Genomic DNA, 21,195 nt, shown 5'->3' with positions numbered 1-21,195 from the left:
TCTACATCTGAACCTGAGGGGCACAAATATCCTGGGGGGGAGATTTGTTAGTGCTCTTTGGGGGGGTTTAAACTAATGCAGCAGGGGCATGGGAACCTGGATTGTAGTTTTAGGGTAAGGGAGAATGAGAGTATAGAGGTCAGGAGCACAGATTTGACGTTGCAGGAGGGGGCCAGTGTTCAGGTAGGTGGTTTGAAGTGTGTCTACTTCAATGCCAGGAGTATACGAAACAAAGGTAGGGGAACTGGCAGCATGGGTTGGTACCTGGGACTTCGATGTTGTGGCCATTTCGGAGACATGGATAGAGCAGGGACAGGAATGGATGTTGCAGGTTCCGGGGTTTAGGTGTTTTAGTAAGCTCAGAGAAGGAGGCAAAAGAGGGGGAGGTGTGGTGCTGCTAGTCAAGAGCAGTATTACGGTGGCGGAGAGGATGCTAGATGGGGACTCTTCTTCCGAGGTAATATGGGCTGAAGTTAGAAACAGGAAAGGAGAGGTCACCCTGTTGGGAGTTTTTTATAGGCCTCCTAATAGTTCTAGGGATGTAGAGGAAAGGATGGCGAAGATGATTCTGGATAAGAGCGAAAGTAACAGGGTAGTTATTATGGGATACTTTAACTTTCCAAATATTGACTGGAAAAGATATAGTTCGAGGACAATAGATGGGTCGTTTTTTGTACAGTGTGTGCAGGAGGGTTTCCTGAAACAATATGTTGACAGGCCAACAAGAGGCGAGGCCACGTTGGATTTGGTTTTGGGTAATGAACCAGGCCAGGTGTTGGATTTGGAGGTAGGAGAGCACTTTGGGGACAGTGACCACAATTCGGTGACGTTTACGCTAATGATGGAAAGGGATAAGTATACACCGCAGGGCAAGAGTTATAGCTGGGGGAAGGGCAATTATGATGCCATTAGACGTGACTTGGGGGGCATAAGGTGGAGAAGTAGGCTGCAAGTGTTGGGCACACTGGATAAGTGGGGCTTGTTCAAGGATCAGCTACTGCGTGTTCTTGATAAGTATGTACCGGTCAGGCAGGGAGGAAGGCGTCGAGCGAGGGAACCGTGGTTTACCAAGGAAGTGGAATCTCTTGTTAAGAGGAAGAAGGAGGCCTATGTGAAGATGAGGTGTGAAGTTTCAGTTGGGGCGATGGATAGTTACAAGGTAGCGAGGAAGGATCTAAAGAGAGAGCTAAGACGAGCAAGGAGGGGACCTGAGAAGTATTTGGCAGGAAGGATCAAGGAAAACCCAAAAGCTTTCTATAGGTATGTCAGGAATAAGCGAATGACTAGGGAAAGAGTAGGACCAGTCAAGGACAGGGATGGGAAATTGTGTGTGGAGTCTGAAGAGATAGGCGAGATACTAAATGAATATTTTTCGTCAGTATTCACTCAGTAAAAAGATAATGTTGTGGAGGAGAATGCTGAGCCCCAGGCTAATAGAATGGCATTGAGGTACGTAGGGAAGAGGTGTTGGCAATTCTGGACAGGCTGAAAATAGATAAGTCCCCGGGACCTGATGGGATTTATCCTAGGATTCTCTGGGAGGCCAGGGAAGAGATTGCTGGACCTTTGGCTTTGATTTTTATGTCATCATTGGCTACAGGAAAAGTGCCAGAGGACTGGAGAACAGCAAATGTGGTCCCTTTGTTCAAAAAGGGGAGCAGAGACAACCCCGGCAACTATAGACCGCTGAGCCTCACGTCTGTAGTGGGTAAAGTCTTGGAGGGGATTATAAGAGACAAGATTTATAATCATCTAGATAGGAATAATATGATCAGGGATAGTCAGCATGGCTTTGTGAAGGTAGGTCATGCCTCACAAACCTTATTGAGTTCTTTGAGAAGGTGACTGAACAGGTAGATGAGGGTAGAGCAGTTGATGTGGTGTATATGGATTTCAGCAAAGCGTTTGATAAGGTTCCCCACGGTAGGCTATTGCAGAAAATACGGAGGCTGGGGATTGAGGGTGATTTAGAGATGTGGATCAGAAATTGGCTAGCTGAAAGAAGACAGAGGGTGGTGGTTGATTGGAAATGTTCAGAATGGAGTACAGTCACAAGTGGAGTACCACAAGGATCTGTTCTGGGGCCGTTGCTGTTTGTCATTTTTATCAATGACCTAGAGGAAGGCGCAGAAGGGTGGGTGAGTAAATTTGCAGACGATACTAAAGTCGGTGGTGTTGTCGATAGTGTGGAAGGATGTAGCAGGTTACAGAGGGATATAGATAAGCTGCAAAGCTGGGCTGAGAGGTGGCAAATGGAGTTTAATGTAGAGAAGTGTGAGGTGATTCACTTTGGAAGGAATAACAGGAATGCGGAATATTTGGCTAATGGTAAAGTTCTTGAAAGTGTGGATGAGCAGAGGGATCTAGGTGTCCATGTACATAGATCCCTGAAAGTTGCCACCCAGGTTGATAGGGTTGTGAAGAAGGCCCATGGAGTGTTGGCCTTTATTGGTAGAGGGATTGAGTTCCGGAGTCAGGAGGTCATGTTGCAGCTGTACAGAACTCTGGTATGGCCGCATTTGGAGTATTGCGTACAGTTCTGGTCACCGCATTATAGGAAGGACGTGGAGGCTTTGGAGCGGGTGCAGAGGAGATTTACCAGGATGTTGCCTGGTATGGAGGGAAAATCTTATGAGGAAAGGCTGATGGACTTGAGGTTGTTTTCGTTGGAGAGAAGAAGGTTAAGAGGAGACTTAATAGAGGCATACAAAATGATCAGGGGGTTGGATAGGGTGGACAGTGAGAGCCTTCTCCCGCGGATGGAAATGGCTGGCACGAGGGGACATAGCTTTAAACTGAGGGGTAATAGATATAGGACAGAGGTCAGAGGTAGGTTCTTTACGCAAAGAGTAGTGAGGCCGTGGAATGCCCTACCTGCTACAGTAGTGAACTCGCCAACATGGAGGGCATTTAAACGTTTATTGGATGATAATGGCATAGTGTAGGTTAGATGGCTTTTGTTTCGGTGCAACATCGTGGGCCGAAGGGCCTGTACTGTGCTGTATTGTTTTATGTTCTATGTTCTATAACATCAACTCAAAAGTAATTAATCAGTACGAAGTGTGAAAGGTGCTACATAAAGGCTCGTTTTTTTCTCACATACATTGGGAAAAGACTGAGATGAGCTTTGATTTGTTTTTCAAATTGTTGAAATCCACTGGTAATGTGGAAACAAAACAGATGACTTCAGGTCCATTTGGTCAGGACTAAAGGACACAAGTACAGGAGTGGTAAGATGAATGGGAATATGGGAGTAACCTGATGACTCCTCCACCATAGATTCATAGAATTTACAGTGCAGAAGGAGGCCATTCGGCCCATCAAGTCTGCACTGGTCCTTGGAAAGAGCACCCTACCAAAGCCCACACCTCCACCCTATCCCCGTAACCAGCAACCCCACCTAAGCTTTTTGGACACTAAGGGCAATTTAGCATGGCCAATCCACCTAACCCGCACATCTTTGGACTATGGGAGGAAACCGGAGCATCCGGAGGAAACCCACGCAGGCACGGGGAGAACGTGCAGACTCCGCACAGACGGTGACCCAAGCCGGGGATCGAACCTGGGAACCTGGTGCTGTGAAGCAACTGTGCTAACCACTGTGCTACCGTGCTGCCCACTGTTAAGATTGTAATGGGTAAGTTCCGGGAATGTTGCTGCTGGCATGTCACCACTTTCCTGACACCCCTGCCTGCCATCCTGCCCCCAGCAGGGAGGCTGCATGATGTTCTGGCCAGGAATGCATATTGGAATTCTGCCATATATTTGACTTGTGACTCCATCAATTGTGGTCCCTGTACGAAGCACGTTTCTGTACTAGCACATGTGCTAGTGCTATATGAAACAACTGCTCAAAGGGAAACAGATGCTTGGTGGTTTTAAACGTGACCACAGATTGAGATGAACAAATCTTTATGTTCAATTAGGCTCAAGTTGGAAGCATCATCTGTGGCATGCAATCTGTCTGCTCGTCCTGAATTTTTACCTGATTGCCTTCAGCAGGAGGCAGAACTGTCATAGTTGACCTCACTCAACCTTTTACATCTGGGTATGTACTAGTGTCATCTGGTCAGAAAATCTGTGGTAAATTGTTGCCTTTATGTCTCCTGCCACAGAGCTTCATACACCAGGGGCCGTATTTTATGCTATGGGGTGGGAACTCCACCAACACCAGCATCAAAACTGGGGTGAGCCCATCTCAACTTGGCGGACATGCCCCACAGTCATTTAACAACTGTTGAGCTGTTGAATGGCTTAAGGCCAGCATGCCTCACACCACCATCAAGGAGGACATCCCACCCCCAAGAGCAGCCAGCCAATCAAATGACTTGCAGTTGTCTTGTCCCAGCATTCCCATTGGGCACTGCGATGTAGCTCAGGCTAAGAGGCAAGTCTGAAGTCTCTCTGGGGCCAGGCTGGCAGGCCCTGGCAAGGGTGGTGGTGCAGGGTTTAGGGAGTATGTTGTAAAGGACCTCTGATTTTCGCAGGGGGCCTGAAGAGAAGGCCCCTGTCTCGCCACCTCATGGGTTGGACACTTGGTGTTGGTCTCCCCTGCCATGTGTAAAATCCCAGTGGCAGCAGGAGGAGTCCCTGACCATTAACTGGCCACATAAGGGCCCTGAATTAGGCAAGTCACCCAACACCTCCACTGCCGGTAGTAAAATTCCAATAGGGGTAGATAAGCACGTGGATTGGTACAGCTGGCATGTCACCCAATTTTATGACACCCCCTGCCAGCCATTCAGCCCCTGCAGAGGCCATAAAGTTCTGGCCCAGGAATCTATATTCAAGCTTATATCAGACTTGCAACCTCATCAATTGCGGTCCCTGAACTGTTCATGTTTCTGAATCTCAGGGTGTGTTTCCCGTGCACAAAGCTGTTCGTTAGGAGTATTGGAGACAAATTGTATCCTATTAATAATATGAATAATGTAGGGCTTGTTGGAAGTTGCAGATTTGAACAGGTAAAACTGCTTATTCATACTTGACGTGTTGTTAAAGGGGCACTGTACATTTCTCAGAAAACATGTAACATTGGAGAGTCAAAAAGCACGCTAAAAATATGGCAAAAATAATAGAGTCCGCAGTCATGACATAGTGCCTCATTACACAGTGTCAATCATTGGCAATTGCATGTGGACAGAAAAGAACATTTAACACAATCTAGATCTGTAAAGTAAGCATATAAAGGGAAAGTTATCAGCAATTTCTAAACCCTGCGATTGCTGCATATTTTAAGAAATGATGCTATCTATACCTGACAACCAACTGATACAAACAGTTTATTCAAAGAAAGCAGGACACTACAGTGGTATTGATAGCACTGTGTACTCACCACAACCTCCTGGATAAGAAAGATGTCAGCTCCATTTGTATAAAGTCTGCTAGGAATCATAATTTGCACAGCAAGTTCTGGCACACTGCTTGGGCCCATGTTTATAACCTTTAATTCAATAATAAAGGGGGGGGAAAAAGGCTGTTATCAGTCCTGTTTGATTAAAACTGTTCCATTACAACCCTCAGCAAATGCCCCACACCTGCCATAACATTAACTGCTCTAGTGACACACCTTGCATAGTTTATGGCTTCCTTTTTAATACAGAACTCTGTAGAAGAACATTGGATGATCCTGCAATCAAGAGGTCCTTCTTAATGAATAAAAGTCACATGCTGTTCAGCCCTAATGTCCGGAGATTTGTCCATGAACATTGCTCATTGCTGGAAGTACCAGCTTAATTATATGCCCCTACTGGTCTTGTGACATCCTTCTCCTAGGCTCACAGTGGTAACCTTTATAGAGATTGTTTATATTTTACACATTTCCTTGTTTACCCTCCATATAATCATCACAAATTAAAACTCTAAATGAGGAAGAAAGACAGTGCAAAGAAGTGGTGAAGTCAGGCGTGATGGCACTTGCCTTCAATTCTAATTATGGAAAAGCTATGTAAATATTTAATCACAATTTTATTTATTTATTGCTGAGTAATATCCCTGGCTGTAGTTCATTTTAATCCCGCTTCAGAAAGAGTCCTGAAGGAGTTAGTTTTCACCAGTACTAGCTGAATTATTTTAGCATAATGCCAGTTGCTGAAAAAAGACACATGTTGTTGAAGCCTTTCGCCTTGCACTAATCAAGACAATTTGCAAGAATATTAAATATAAAGAGACCATGAACACACATTGTACCTGTTTCAATGAAACAAAATGGTTGATCGTCATATCTGCTTCCTTCTCCATGCATTGACCAATCAAAGTCAACCTGCTTTATCTAAATTTAAACAAAGCTGGGTGGTTAACTGTCAGTCGTCAATTAACTGGGCAGCACGGTAGCATTAAGTGGATAGCACAATTGCTTCACAGCTCCAGGGTCCCAGGTTCGATTCCGACTTGGGTCACTGTCTGTGCGGAGTCTGCACATCCTCCCCGTGTATGCGTGGGTTTCCTCCGGGTGCTCCGGTTTCCTCCCACAGTCCAAAGATGTGCAGGTTAGGTGGATTGGCCATGATAAATTGCCCTTAGTGTCCAAAATTGTCCTTAGTGTTGGGTGGGGTTACTGGGTTATGGGGATAGGGTGGAGGTGTTGACCTTGGCTAGGGTGCTCTTTCCAAGAGCCGGTGTAGACTCGATCGGCCGAATGGCCTCCTTCTGCACTGTAAATTCTATGATAAACTGTTACTTTCCTTATGGCAATGCCTCTGCTAATCAATTGCCAATCAATCATTACTCTCCTCAAATGAAGTATAAATTGTTGTTCCCTTTTACATTTGGTATTCTTGCAAATTGTCCTGATTAGTGCAAGATTAAAAGCTTTGGCAACATGTGTACTTTTCGCAATACACAAGTTCTATATTACTAAATGACTATAACGCTATTTGGAAAATCTCCACTGGAAGTTGATTGAAATAAACTTTTGAACTTCCAATTATTGCAGCAAGGTCCTTATGGTCTTGTTAGGACTAACACATTTAAAATGATTTGTTAAGTTCCTTTCCTCCTATGTTGTTCATGTCACATTAATCTAACAAGATGGAACTCTGAACACCATTGCAAAACTAAGAATAGACACAGAGGAAAATAAGTGAAATCCACTCAAGTTTTGTTACCGCAATATAAGTTTAGATTGTGCCTCAGTTCAGATGGGAAAACCTGCCAACTTTATAATGTTTCCTTTAAACAATGAAGTGCATAAGAGTGCAGCTTGTTCAAGTGTTTTAGAAGTGCCAAATTTCAAAAATAGCATAGGTGTAAAATAAAACCTCAGTAAAATGTTCTCTTACCATTTGCAGGGATTTGTACAAATTCCAGGTCCAGGGGGCTACTAGACCATAACTCCTCCCCTGCTGTCATACCTTCCCCATTATGGGAAGGAGCATGATTGGAATGAGATAAATAAAAGCTGTCAATGGAGCTGAGCATGCAAAGAGTTGGGTTGGTATGCGTTTTTGAGCACTAGCTGCATTTTCCCAAAGGGGCTGTTTACGTTGAAAGGCATGCTTGTAGAAGAAAGCTGCATGTCCCCTGCCAAGAATTTACACTATCCAAGAGGTACAAAGAGGGACTGAGTCTAATAAAAATAATGCTGAATGCTCTGAATGTTCAGCGTTTGGCAGGGTCCAGAAAAATGTAAAGAGTCCTATTTAGTCAGTCAATCAGGACAAACTGCAGTGAATGCACCGACAAGTCAGGTCCATATAAGCACGTGTCGTTTTAAGGATCAAAGATACTCTTTTACATGTTGCATGTAGTAAATGAAATCAACATATATTGCTTCAATGCAGAATCCCCTTAGCACTCAAAGTACCGAGCATCTTGCGTTCGGGGTCGGGAACTGTTCTATAAATGAATGCATAGATTATTGTACACCAGACCTAGGTGCACATTCAACAGGCCCCTGTTTTAGAGCTACCATTTTCTAAACCCCGCAAGTTTGAACTGCCTGGGTTCACAGTAGAAAGGCTGCTATGTGGCCTGGCACGCATGTGCCAGTCCTTGGCAATAAACTGATTCCACTGCTCAATTCTCTCCTCGAGTTCTAGATCTCCTTCTGCTTCTATTAATTGTCAGCCTCTTCCTAAAAGATGCAAATAATCTTCACATCTACCACTCCTTGTGACAAAACATTTCGCCCTGGTAGGAAAAATGTTATCTTTATTATGTTTGTTCATTGTCATTCTAACCAACAGAAATAGTGGTCCCTATTTTAAAGCAGGGGTGGAAGGAGGAGAGTGGGTATGCTGATTTTCCAACTCTGAAACATATGGAAAACCCCGGAACATTGGGAGAGTGGAGCATTTGCACAACTTTTCATGGAGACATACCCAAACGCAGGCAGATCAAGCACTGGCAAGCAAAAGCAAGAAATCAGTGGCGGGACATCACTGCCAACTGTGGGATCAAACCTAGCAGTCGCTTATGTGGTGAGGAAGGACAGAGGTTAAGACCGGGTCAAGGGAGCCTCAAGGTTTCCTTGAGATGCCCAGGGAAACCCTTCTGCTCTTCTTGACCCACAAGGCTAGCTAAAATAACATTTTAAAGGTTGCTGAGCCACTTCTGATTCACAATCCACCACCTGGCAGGCTAGGCCTAATGTGAAAGACACCACTGTCCCTCCATTTAGGTGTCTAGCTAAAATAGCACATCAGGTCCCCATGAACAAATCTGATCTGTGTATATGAAGAAGGATTCCAAGACTTCCTGTGGGTGATCTGCTTGCCATCTCAAAAGAGTAAGTCAACATTGGGGCACGACTAGAGGATTGTAGCCACCTGGGTTGGCCAACTCCCGACGTAAAATGGAGAACAGCAAAGGCTGCAGGGAAATTCAGCCAACACAGGCAGAAACTAGCAGGTGCAAGTTACTGTGTATTAAACTCTGCAGATGCCCAGACAGCATCGATACAAGCAACCATCTGCATAATAATGTAGCAGCCATCTACATACTAATAAGCGATCCCCAGGTACAATCGAAACATTTGGGATAAACAAGGCCAAGCCAGACTCCCCGGCGCCAGCAGGAGCCAACACAAAAGAGGTTAACGGACACCTCAAGACCGTCCATCGATCAGGGAACCACTCCAGTATTGGAGAAATCAAACCAAGCGATTGGAACAAAGTCCAATCACTTGGAACCAGGTACAGGGTCCACCCCGAAAGGCGGGAAGCCCTTGGGGACTATAAAGTTAAGCCCCCAAGTTCAAATCGTTCTTCTTGACCGGGTCACTCAGCAACACGAACCAACCCTTGACAGTGACCGGTTCAGCTGCCACCAAAAGCCAGTAAGTCTTAAGTCAACGCTCGCTATGAGATGGGCGTTCCTAGCTACCAGTCCGTACCAACTTTGATTCCCGCAGACTCCGAACCCGAACGAAAGGCCATTTGTTCCCCTGACCTGGTGGGCCAGTCCGAAGCTAAGTATAGGCCTGTTAGTTGTAGAAGTAGCTTAGAAGTAGAATTTATGCATGAGTAGCGATTACTGTGTATAATAAATGTGCTTTGATTTGAATCTTACTAATTGGTGTATTGAGTTATTGATCTACTTGAACTTGAACCTCGTGGTGGACCTGGCGACTCGAGAGCAAAGGTTATAAAACAGAGCCAATTGAACCAACCAAAAGTTAGCAACAGGATAAATGGATCAAACGGGCATGGTACATTTATTTTAGGTTCCCTCAGCTCCCCTCTCTCATCAGCTCATTTTCCACTGGGGGTTTGGGGGGTGGGGGCGGAGTTCGTGGCCAGTGTTCCCCGATTCAAAACTCTTTAAATTGTTAAAATTTTCTAACAAATCTCCACTTTGTCTTCACTTCTCAAGTGAACGCACTTCAAGTATCCCCAATCTCACATCAATGCAATGGATTTGCATTGTTCATAGGTCTCTTCTGTAAATCTAGAAATCAATTAACGATTGAGGTTGCTAAGCACAGCCCTTTGTAGCCCAGCTTCAAACAAAGGTACTCATTGTTATATATGTGGGTTATTATAGTTGTGTGCAATGTCTCTTTAAGAACTGAGTCACATGACATGTGTGGTGTCTTCAGCTACTTCCAGGGCTTTTGCCCTTAGTCTAGTACCAGCCTTTGCACAGTGAAGACCTATATAATAAGCCTCTGTTCTTGTTACTTTCAACTTGCCTGCATCTGCAATCTATTTATTTTGTAAGTAAAGTAGCCATAGTCCCAGATGACCATAGGCTGCTTTGAGGGGGAGAGCTGACTGGTCGTGATTTAACCTGAGGGTGACCACATCTCAGGTGAGGGGCGCGGTTGAGAAGGTCGGGCCTTCATGGATAACCTTAGCTGGTACGGGAATTGAACCCGCGCTGTTCTTTTGTAGCATTAGTCTAAAGGTACAACACTCACCCAATTAAAGAGTGCAGCACAACCCAATAAATCGAGCACACTCCACATTGCTTAGACTGAGCTCTGCACTTGATCCTGTGACACAGTCTCCTGGCGTTAAACCTCAAAATGTAAACAATTGCTGGGAATAGATAATATTCTGAGAGTCGCAAATGGAAACACAAAATAAAATGGCTTACACTTCACCTCAGGACATCAGAACATGCGAATCAGGAGCGGGAATAGGCCTTTCTGGCTCTTGAACCTGCTCCGCCATTCAATAAGATCATGGCTGATCTGATTGTGGCCTCAACTCCACATTTCACCTACAACAATGACCTTTGACACCATTGTTAGCCAAAAATCTATCTACCTCCTCCATGGAAATATTTATTGACCCCTCCACCTCCACTTGTCCCTGGGGAAGAGAATTTGCAAGATTCATGACCCACTGAGAAAAATAATTATTTTTGCTTCTTAATTGAGAGGCCCTTTACTTTTAAACTGTGTCCCCTAGTTCTCCCACGATGAGAAACATCCTTTCAGCATCCACTCTGTTTGCTAAGACCCCTCAGAATCTTGTATCTTTCAGTACCATCATATCTCAATCTTCTAAACTCTAATACAGGACCATCCTGTCCAATTCTTCCTCATAAGATAACCACTCAGCCCATCTCCGGTATCTGTCAAGTAACAAGAACAGTAAAGAACAGTGCCTGACTCTCCTCACTAGTGTTTCAAAATCTGTTCACAAGAAGAAAAACTCATTAGTTGATATCCTGTGAGTGGATTTAGTGGATGTCATGACCACTATCTGTTGTTTTTTTCCTACCTTTGTTCTTGCGTCTATTCTGACATGAGTATTGGAATCTGGGGATTCCCAAAAGCAGTCTACATCGGGGTGGACGAGAAGCATGTTGGCATTTTCAATGTGGACCCTTCATGAGAGCAGAGGTGTACCAGAGGAGTTTGTGTTCCGAGGTTCTTTCTCTGTTTAGATGCTGGAAGGCTTCCTGTACGTTTTGACTACCACAATCAGCTAGTCGGGTTGCAACTGGCTAGCTTAGCACAGGCCAGAGAGATATATGTATTCCTGAGCTGCTCGTTCGTGTTACCATCTGACACTCTGCAGCATCTGTTACAAGGTATCAAAGTCTAGGCCGAGAAATAAATTGCAATGAATTTGTCAAGTGTTGTGCTGTTTGAGAGTATGGGTCACAGGAATGGCGACAATCCATGCCACTGAAAATCTCTGTCAGAAATGCAGGATCATGGAATTGTCCCAGATTGGGTAGATTTTACTATTTCACACTCTTGTTGGAATGGTACCAAATATTCTGAATTCAAGTGTGGGAGTCAGTATATTCCACAAAACGTTTCTACCTGGTTTTACAGCTGATATCATAGACTGAAAGGGTTTTTAATGGAAAGGTACACAGCTGAGAGATAGACTTCTCTGAACAAATTGCTACTGTATAAGAAATGGATACTAGCATGGCTGGCTCACCTGAAATGTCAAGTTGAAAGGCTGAAATAGGCAGGACATGTCTTCCAGTTGAATAAACTTTGATGCATCCACTGAATCACCGTAAATAAAGGAAGCTGGAACAATAGACCTATTTTAGAAAAGAAATAAAGAGTTATCAGCTTGGACAAAATAAAAATCACGGCACTGTGGTCCAATAAATATGTGGCCAGAATAAACAACGGGTGCGGTTTAACTGGGAAAAAAAATCTATATCCGGTTTTGGCACGTTTAACGGGGTATTTCTCGGCAGTTGCAGTACCAAGAAATATCTCGCTATTTAATGGCACTTTGCCGGTTTTCTTTGGCCTCGGAGTTTCTCTCTGCCGAGGCTGCACTTGGAGTAACTTCCTATTGTTCAGCCCAGTAGGAAAGGATCCTCAGAGATCAGGGCGCCATTTTGTCTGGCTGTCCCAATCTCACCCCACCTCAAGAAGGCACCCAGGAATGCCTCCTTGCCCCCCCCTCTACCTGGTAAAGCCCGCAGGCCCAGTCCCTGGCAGTGCCAACCTGGCACCCAGGCACCTGCCTAGGCTGGCAATGTCGACTTACCCAGGTGTCAGAGGGAGAGCGAGGTGTCACCCTGCCCCTGACCAGCCAGGTCCTCTAATGGCTAGGGCGACCCCCCCCCCCACCCGCCCCCCGAGGTGCCATGATGTCTGGCCCACAATTGTGGAAACCAGAACTAAACTGCGCCCTGGCGCCTTCTGCCGAGCGCCAAGAGAATCCTACGAATTCATATTGAAATGAGCCTAATGATCATTTAAAGATGCTGATCTGGATCCCGCCCAGTGAGGGGGAGATCCCGATCATTACATCTCGCGAGAAGCGATTAAATCTGGCGAGGCATTTCAAGCATTGCAAATCTTACGACACGCGAGAAGCCTCTCGCGAGATTCAAGGACCTTGTCCAGACACCAAGTCGGGCGCGACAAAGCCATTAAATTGCGCCCAGCATATTAGCATTTAACCTGTTTTATCAGCAAGCAAAATTATTCTTCAATATCTTGAGGTGGAGCTAAGCGGATGCTTGTCTTCAGTCTCAAAACAACGGGAATTAAATTTGAACCTGTCAATATTTAGAACATAGAACATTACAGCGCAGTACAGGCCCTTCAGCCCTCGATGTTGCGCCGACCTGTGAAACCACTCTAAAGCCCATTTACACTATTCCCTTATCGTCCATATGTCTATCCAATGACCATTTGAATACCCTTAGTGTTGGCAAGTCCACTACTGTTGCAGGCAGGGCATTCCACACCCTTACTACTCTCTGAGTAAAGAACCTACCTCTGACGTCTGTCTTACATCTATCTCCCCTCAATTTAAAGCTATGTCCCCTCGTGCTAGACGTCACCATCCGAGGAAAAAGGCTCTCACTGTCCACCCTATCCAATCCTCTGATCATCTTGTATGCCTCCTTGTAAGTCACCTCTTAACCTTCTTCTCTCTAACGAAAACAGCCTCAAGTCCCTCAGCCTTTCCTCATAAGATCTTCCCTCCATACCAGGCAACATTCTGGTAAATCTCCTCTGCGCCCTTTCCAATGCTTCCACATCCTTCCTATAATGCGGTGACCAGAATTGCACGCAATACTCTAAATGCGGCCGCACCAGAGTTTTGTACAGCTGCAACATGGCCTCATGGCTCCGAAACTCAATCCCTCTACCAATAAAAGCTAACACACCGTACGCCTTCTTACCAACCCTCTCAACCTGAGTGGCAACTTTCAGGGATCTATGTACATGGACACCGAGATCTCAACTGCTCATCCACACTGCCAAGAATCTTATCATTAGCCCAGTACTCTGTCTTCATGTTATTCCTTCCAAAATGAATCACCTCACACTTTTCTGCATTAAACTCCATTTGCCACCTCTCAGCCCAGCGCTGCAGCTTATCTATGTCCCTCTGTAACTTGTAACATCCTTCTGCACTGTCCACAACTCCACCGACTTTAGTGTCATCTGCAAATTTACTCACCCATCCTTCTACGCCCTCCTCCAGGTCATTTATAAAAATGACAAACAGCAGTGGCCCCAAAACAGATCCTTGTGGTACACCACTAGTAACTGGACTCCAGTCTGAACACTTCCCATCAACCACCACCCTTTGTCTTCTTCCAGCTAGCCAATTTCTGATCCAAACTGCTAAATCGCCCTGAATCCCATGCTTCCGTATTTTCTGCAGTAGCCTACCGTGGGGAACCTTATCAAACGCTTTACTAAAATCCATATACACCACATCAACTGTTTTACCCTCATCCACCTGTTTGGTCACCTTCCCAAAGAACTCTAAGGTTTGTGAGGCACGACCTACCCTTCACGAAACCGTGTTGACTATGTCTAATCAAATTATTCCTTTCCAGATGATTATACATCCTATCTCTTATAAACCTTTCCAAGATTTTGACCACAACAGAAGTAAGGCTCACTGGTCTATAGTTACTGGGGTTGTCTCTACTCCCTTCTTGAACAAGGGGACAACATTTGCTATCCTCCATTTGCTATCCTCCAGCACTATTCCTGTTGACAAAGATGACTTAAAGATCAAAGCCAAAGGCTCAGCAATCTCCTCCCTAGCTTCCCAAAGAATCCTAGGATAAATCCCATCCGGCCCAGGGGACGTATCTATTTTCGCCCTTTCCAGAATTGTTAACACCTCCTCCTTATGAACCTCAAGCCCTTCTAGTTTAGTAGCCTGAATCTCAGTATTCTCCTCGACAACATTGTCTTTTTCCTGTGTGAATACTGACGAAAAATATTCATTTAGCACCTCTCCTATCTCCTCGGACTCCAAGCACAACTTCCCACTACTGTCTTTGACTGGCCCTACTCTTACCCTAGTCATTCTTTTATTCCTGACATATGAGATTGCAAAACATAAAAGCACTTGGAGTTTCAGCGGGAGCGGAGTGCGGGGTCTGCTGCTGGGTGAGTATTTAAGTAAACACTAACCTGGTCCCGTTTCTGTTCCTCTTTGCTGTTGTATTTTTTTTTAATTTTATTTTTTAAGGCGGGAACAGGAAGTTCGACCCGCGGACTTCTGGGAAGTCCCTCACCAATAAATTCTGGTGGAGAGGAAACCCGAGACACTACACATGTAGTGTCTCCCACCCGCCCTCCTCCTCTAACCTAATAATAAAACCCATTGGTGTGAGGTAAGTACCATATTGTATTATTATTATTATTATTTTTAAATTTTAGTTGTTAGCCAGATCTTGGTTGAAAGTTAGAGGGATGGCAGGGAAGGGAGTGCAATGTTCCTCCTGCAGGATGTTTGAGGTGAGGGATGCCGTTAGTGTCCCTGCTGATTTTACCAGCAGGAAGTGCTGCCATCTCCAGCTCCTCCAAGACCGAGTTAGGGAACTGGAGCTGGAGTTGGAAGAACTTCGGATCATTCGGGAGGCAGAGGGGGTCATAGATAGCAGCTTCAGGGAATTAGTTACACCAAAGATTGGAGATAGGTGGGTAACTGTAAGAGGGACTGGGAAGAAGCAGTCAGTGCAGGGATCCCCTGCGGTCGTTCCCCTGAGAAACAAGTATACCTCTTTGGATACTTGTGGGGGGGGGGGGACTTACCAGGGGTAAGCCATGGGGTACGGGCCTCTGGCACGGAGTCTGTGCCTGTTGCTCAGAAGGGAAGGGGGGAGAGGAGCAGAGCATTAGTAATTGGGGACTCGATAGTCAGGGGCACAGATAGGAGATTTTGTGGGATCGTGAGAGACTCATGTTTGGTATGTTGCCTCCCACGTGCAAGGGTACGTGATGTCTTGGATCGTGTTTTCCGGGTCCTTAAGGGGGAGGGGGAGCAGCCCCAAGTCGTGGTCCACATTGGCACTAATGACACAGGTAGGAAAGGGGACAAGGATGTCAGGCAGGCTTTCAGGGAGCTAGGATGGAAGCTCAGAACTCGAACAAACAGAGTTGTTATCTCTGAGTTGTTGCCCGTGCCACGTGATAATGAGATGAGGAATAGGGAGAGAGAGCAATTAAACACATGACTGCAGGGATGGTGCAGGCGGGAGGGATTCAGATTTCTGGATAACTGGGGCTCTTTCTGGGGAAGGTGGGACCTCTACAGACAGGATGGTCTACATCTGAACCTGAGGGGCACAAATATCCTGGGGGGGAGATTTGTTAGTGCTCTTTGGGGGGGTTTAAACTAATGCAGCAGGGGCATGGGAACCTGGATTGTAGTTTTAGGGTACGGGAGAATGAGAGGATAGAGGTCAGGAGCACAGATTTGACGTCGCAGGAGGGGGCCAGTGTTCAGGTAGGTGGTTTGAAGTGTGTCTACTTCAATGCCAGGAGTATACAAAATAAGGTAGGGGAACTGGCAGCATGGGTTGGTACCTGGGACTTCGATGTTGTGGCCATTTCGGAGACATGGATAGAGCAGGGACAGGAATGGATGTTGCAGGTTCTGGGGTTTAGGTGTTTTAGTAAGCTCAGAGAAGGAGGCAAAAGAGGGGGAGGTGTGGCGCTGCTAGTCAAGAGCAGTATTACGGTGGCGGAGAGGATGCTAGATGGGGACTCATCTTCCGAGGTAGTATGGGCTGAGGTTAGAAACAGGAAAGGAGAGGTCACCCTGTTGGGAGTTTTCTATAGGCCTCCAAATAGTTCTAGGGATGTAGAGGAAAGGATGGTGAGGATGATCCTGGATAAGAGCGAAAGTAACAGGGTAGTTATTATGGGAGACTTTAACTTTCCAAATATTGACTGGAAAAGAGATAGTTTGAGTACATTAGATGGGTCGTTTTTTGTACAGTGTGTGCAGGAGGGTTTCCTGACACAATATGTTGACAGGCCAACAAGAGGTGAGGCCACGTTGGATTTGGTTTTGGGTAATGAACCTGGCCAGGTGTTGGATTTGGAGGTAGGAGAGCACTTTGGGGACAGTGACCACAATTCGGTGACGTTTACGTTAGTGATGGAAAGGGATAAGTATACACCGCAGGGCAAGAGTTATAGCTGGGGGAAGGGCAATTATGATGCCATTAGATGTGACTTGGGGGGGCTAGGTTGGAGAAGTAGGCTGCAAGTGTTGGGCACACTGGATAAGTGGAGCTTGTTCAAGGATCAGCTACTGCGTGTTCTTGATAAGTACGTACCGGTCAGGTAGGGAGGAAGGCGTAGAGCGAGGGAACCGTGGTTTACCAAAGAAGTGGAATCTCTTGTTAAGAGGAAGAAGGAGGCCTATGTGAAGATGAGGTGTGAAGTTTCAGTTGGGGCGATGGATAGTTACAAGGTAGTGAGGAAGGATCTAAAGAGAGAGCTAAGACGAGAAAGGAGGGGACATGAGAAGTATTTGGCAGGTAGGATCAAGGAAAACCCAAAAGCTTTCTATAGGTATGTCAGGAATAAGCGAATGACTAGGGTACGAGTAGGTCCAGTCAAGGACAGGGATGGGAAGTTGTGTGTGGAGTCTGAAGAGATAGGCGAGATACTAAATGAATATTTTTCGTCAGTATTCACTCAGGAAAAAGGTAATGTTGTGGAGGAGAATGCTGAGACTCAGGCTATTAGAATAGATGGCATTGAGGTACGTAGGGAAGAGGTGTTGACAATTCTGGACAGGCTGAAAATAGATAAGTCCCCGGGGCCTGATGGGATTTATCCTAGGATTCTCTGGGAGGCCAGGGAAGAGATTGCTGGACCTTTGGCTTTGATTTTTATGTCATCATTGGCTACAGGAATAGTGCCAGAGGACTGGAGGATAGCAAATGTGGTCCCTTTGTTCAAAAAGGGGAGCAGAGACAACCCCGGCAACTATAGACCGGTGAGCCTCACGTCTGTGGTGGGTAAAGTCTTGGAGGGGATTATAAGAGACAAGATTTATAATCATCTAGATAGGAATAATATGATCAGGGATAGTCAGCATGGCTTTGTAAAGGGTAGGTCATGCCTCACAAACCTTATCGAGTTCTTTGAGAAGGTGACTGAACAGGTAGACGAGGGTAGAGCAGTTGATGTGGTGTATATGGATTTCATTAAAGCGTTTGATAAGGTTCCCCACGGTAAGCTATTGCAGAAAATACGGAGGCTGGGGATTGAGGGTGATTTCGAGATGTGGATCAGAAATTGGCCAGCTGAAAGAAGACAGAGGGTGGTGGTAGATGGGAAATGTTCAGAATGGAGTTCAGTTACAAGTGGCGTACCACAAGGATCTGTTCTGGGGCTGTTGCTGTTTGTCATTTTTATCAATGACCTAGAGGAAGGCGCAGAAGGGTGGGTGAGTAAATTTGCAGACGACACTAAAGTCGGTGGTGTTGTCGACAGTGTGGAAGGATGTAGCAGGTTACAGAGGGACATAGATAAGCTGCAGAGCTGGGCTGAGAGGTGGCAAATGGAATTTAATGTAGAGAAGTGTGAGGTGATTCACTTTGGAAGGAATAACAGGAATGCGGAATATTTGGCTAATGGTAAAGTTCTTGGAAGTGTGGATGAGCAGAGGGATCTAGGTGTCCATGTACATAGATCCCTGAAAGTTGCCACCCAGGTTGATAGAGTTGTGAAGAAGGCCTATGGAGTGTTGGCCTTTATTGGTAGAGGGATTGAGTTCCGGAGTCATGAGGTCATGTTGCAGCTGTACAAAACTCTGGTATGGCCGCATTTGGAGTATTGCGTACAGTTCTGGTCACCGCATTATAGGAAGGACGTGGAGGCCTTGGAGCGGGTGCAGAGGAGATTTACCAGGATGTTGCCTGGTATGGAAGGAAAATCTTATGAGGATAGGCTGATGGACTTGAGGTTGTTTTCGTTGGAGAGAAGAAGGTTTAGAGGAGACTTAATAGAGGCATACAAAATGATCAGGGGGTTAGATAGGTTGGACAGTGAGAGCCTTCTCCAGCGGATGGAAATGGCTGGCACGAGGGGACATAGCTTTAAACTGAGGGGTAATAGATATAGGACAGAGATCAGAGGTAGGTTCTTTACGCAAAGAGTCGTGAGGCCGTGGAATGCCCTACCTGCAACAGTAGTGAACTCGCCAACATTGAGGGCATTTAAAAGTTTATTGGATAAGCATATGGATGATAATGGCATAGTGTAGGTTAGATGGCTTTTGTTTCGGTGCAACATCGTGGGCCGAAGGGCCTGTACTGCGCTGTAACGTTCTATGTTCTATGCACCTGCATTTTTTATTGAGTTGATCAATAACAAAATATAAAACATCAGAATTTTTTACCTTTATACAATTGATACATTGATAACAATGTAAAAGTGAGTGTGAATACTTGACATATAAATGTTATATATAATAAATTACACTGTGACAACAACTTGCATTTTATGTAGTAAGTTTAATGTGCAAAATGTTTCAAAGCACTTTACAGAGTAGTTGTATGAGGAACAATACACCGAGCCACGAAAGAAAGCTTCAGCGATGTTATTAAAGTCTAGGAGGGAGAGAATGGGGCCTAGGTTTAGCCACTAAGGGTGGGATGGACAGGAGGTGAAAGACGAAGGGGTTCATTTTTGTTTTCAGCGCTCGAGCAATTAACTGGCAAGGTGGATCATCAGCACGTCATAGAAACCACTGAATTTTCACTTCCAAGAGAACATTTTCTGCACATCACGGATGAAAAATGAACCACCGCCCAGGAAAACAGGTCAGGGTTGTGGTGGAATCAAAGGGACAAGTGGAAGTCGTGCCCTGCCACCAGTCCATTAAGTGCGGTGAACCGTACACAAACAAGAGTCTTTGTCACATATCTTCAAAGCAGCACAGGGCTAGCAGTGTCCAAAGGGTTAATTACTCAACAGCAGGTTCCTTCACCAGAAAGCTGCAGAAAGATCAAAGCCAGCATTTTCCAAACTGGCACTTGAGGAATGACCCAGGAGTCAGTGAACCCATTATTAATAAATCATTAACTTTGACAGTGCAGTGGACGTTCCTCTGCACAAGCAGAAAGAGGAAGTCATCTGACAATACTGAAGGCCTGCAACATCCTTTGGAAACTGCACACTGAGACAAAGTTTAATACCTCCTTCCAGTCCTTCCTGTGTTGAGTATTATCAGGAGATCTGCCTTTCTCATTGCTCTGTAACTCAAACACCTTCCCCCCCCTCTCCAATCACTCTGTACCCGAGTACGATCAGGTCTCCCTCCACTCTTATTAATCTATTACTTGGTACTTCATTCTCCCACCTCTCAGGATGTTCCATAACCTAGTTGTCTATAGTTGATCTCCTTCAACTCCTGTTGCTGTCGAACCTATTACAATTGGATTTCGCTCCATTCTTTTCCATACCTCAAATAACTGTCAGCTTCACTTTCTTTCCTTTTATTCCTCATTTCCATGACATACAAAGAGCACACACACAATTTTTGCTTTAAGTGTAAGGTCAGGAGAGGAAAGCAAATTGTTGTGCAATGCCTCATCTTTCACCTCTGACCTGACTGCGACCTCCATTCCTATCAAACCGCCTTTGCCCTATCTCCAGTATCTGCTCCAACACCCCCCCCCCCCCCCCCACTCTCAGCAGTGGCTTAATCTTGAATTCTTGGCTGACTGCTCCAGCTTGATGTTAAACGGGCTTCCGGTCCCGTATCAGGCCCCTTAGGCCTCACTATTCAGGTGCCTCTCATCTCCACACCATTCCCACACCCCTCACATCACAAAATGCACGCACCTGAATTTCTACCCTTTAGGGTAGGAATTTCCATCGCGACACCATTTGGCTCTCCAAACTTTCCCGTCCCGCTCATGTCACTGCCTGCACAAGGCTGGAAAATCCCACCCATAACCTTGTCTGTGGAAAATTATCTTCGAGCAATATTCTGAAATCTTGCCAATATGTTGGTCAAATTTACCCTGTGATAGTCGTGTCCACTTCATGTTTCAACGGCATGGTGAGGATGAGGGTGTTGTCAAACAGAGATTCATTTCGCTCCACATTACCACTGCAGAAAAGAAGTAAAACCTATTTCAGAGGCTGCATCAACAACATAAAAATAAAAGGAAGTTAGACATTTCAAACTATCATACCAGAAACAATGTGAAGTTAAGTAATTAAAACGCTGGGTTCATGACAAAATATGGTGCTATGGGGGTAATTTACTGAGTTGGCTCTGTAGGCACAATATCTGAAAGATAGCTTATACCTTTTCAAGCTGCTCATGTTTGAGTGGTAGAAGTCATAATCGCATATCAGCTGCAGCATTCAACATTTCTGAAAAGTGCTTTTGAATACTGTGATCATCTGAGTTTTGTCGACAGATAATAATGTCCCCTTGGATTAGGAAGGGCATTTAAGGCAATGGGAGATTACCAGATTCAAATGCAATGTCAACTGAATTTTATCATAAACAGATTGGAAACGCTCTG

General features: G+C 45.3%; 1 protein-coding gene across 1 annotated transcript in view; it reads right to left on the bottom strand.

The window, feature by feature from the left end:
* Window positions 1–21,195, bottom strand: part of itga9 (integrin, alpha 9) — a 936,771-nt gene that overhangs the window by 198,388 nt on the left and 717,188 nt on the right. Inside the window, exons 21-23 of the mRNA XM_072467362.1 lie at window positions 20,682–20,771; window positions 11,847–11,955; window positions 5,336–5,443 (exon numbers count right to left, since the gene is read on the bottom strand). Coding sequence (XP_072323463.1) covers window positions 5,336–5,443; window positions 11,847–11,955; window positions 20,682–20,771 — 307 coding nt within the window. The remainder of the gene's footprint in view (window positions 1–5,335; window positions 5,444–11,846; window positions 11,956–20,681; window positions 20,772–21,195) is intronic.

Source organism: Scyliorhinus torazame, chromosome 11 (assembly GCF_047496885.1).
Source record: "Scyliorhinus torazame isolate Kashiwa2021f chromosome 11, sScyTor2.1, whole genome shotgun sequence".
In the NCBI taxonomy this organism is placed as follows: domain Eukaryota; kingdom Metazoa; phylum Chordata; class Chondrichthyes; order Carcharhiniformes; family Scyliorhinidae; genus Scyliorhinus; species Scyliorhinus torazame.
This window is presented reverse-complemented; position numbering and strand designations above follow the sequence as displayed.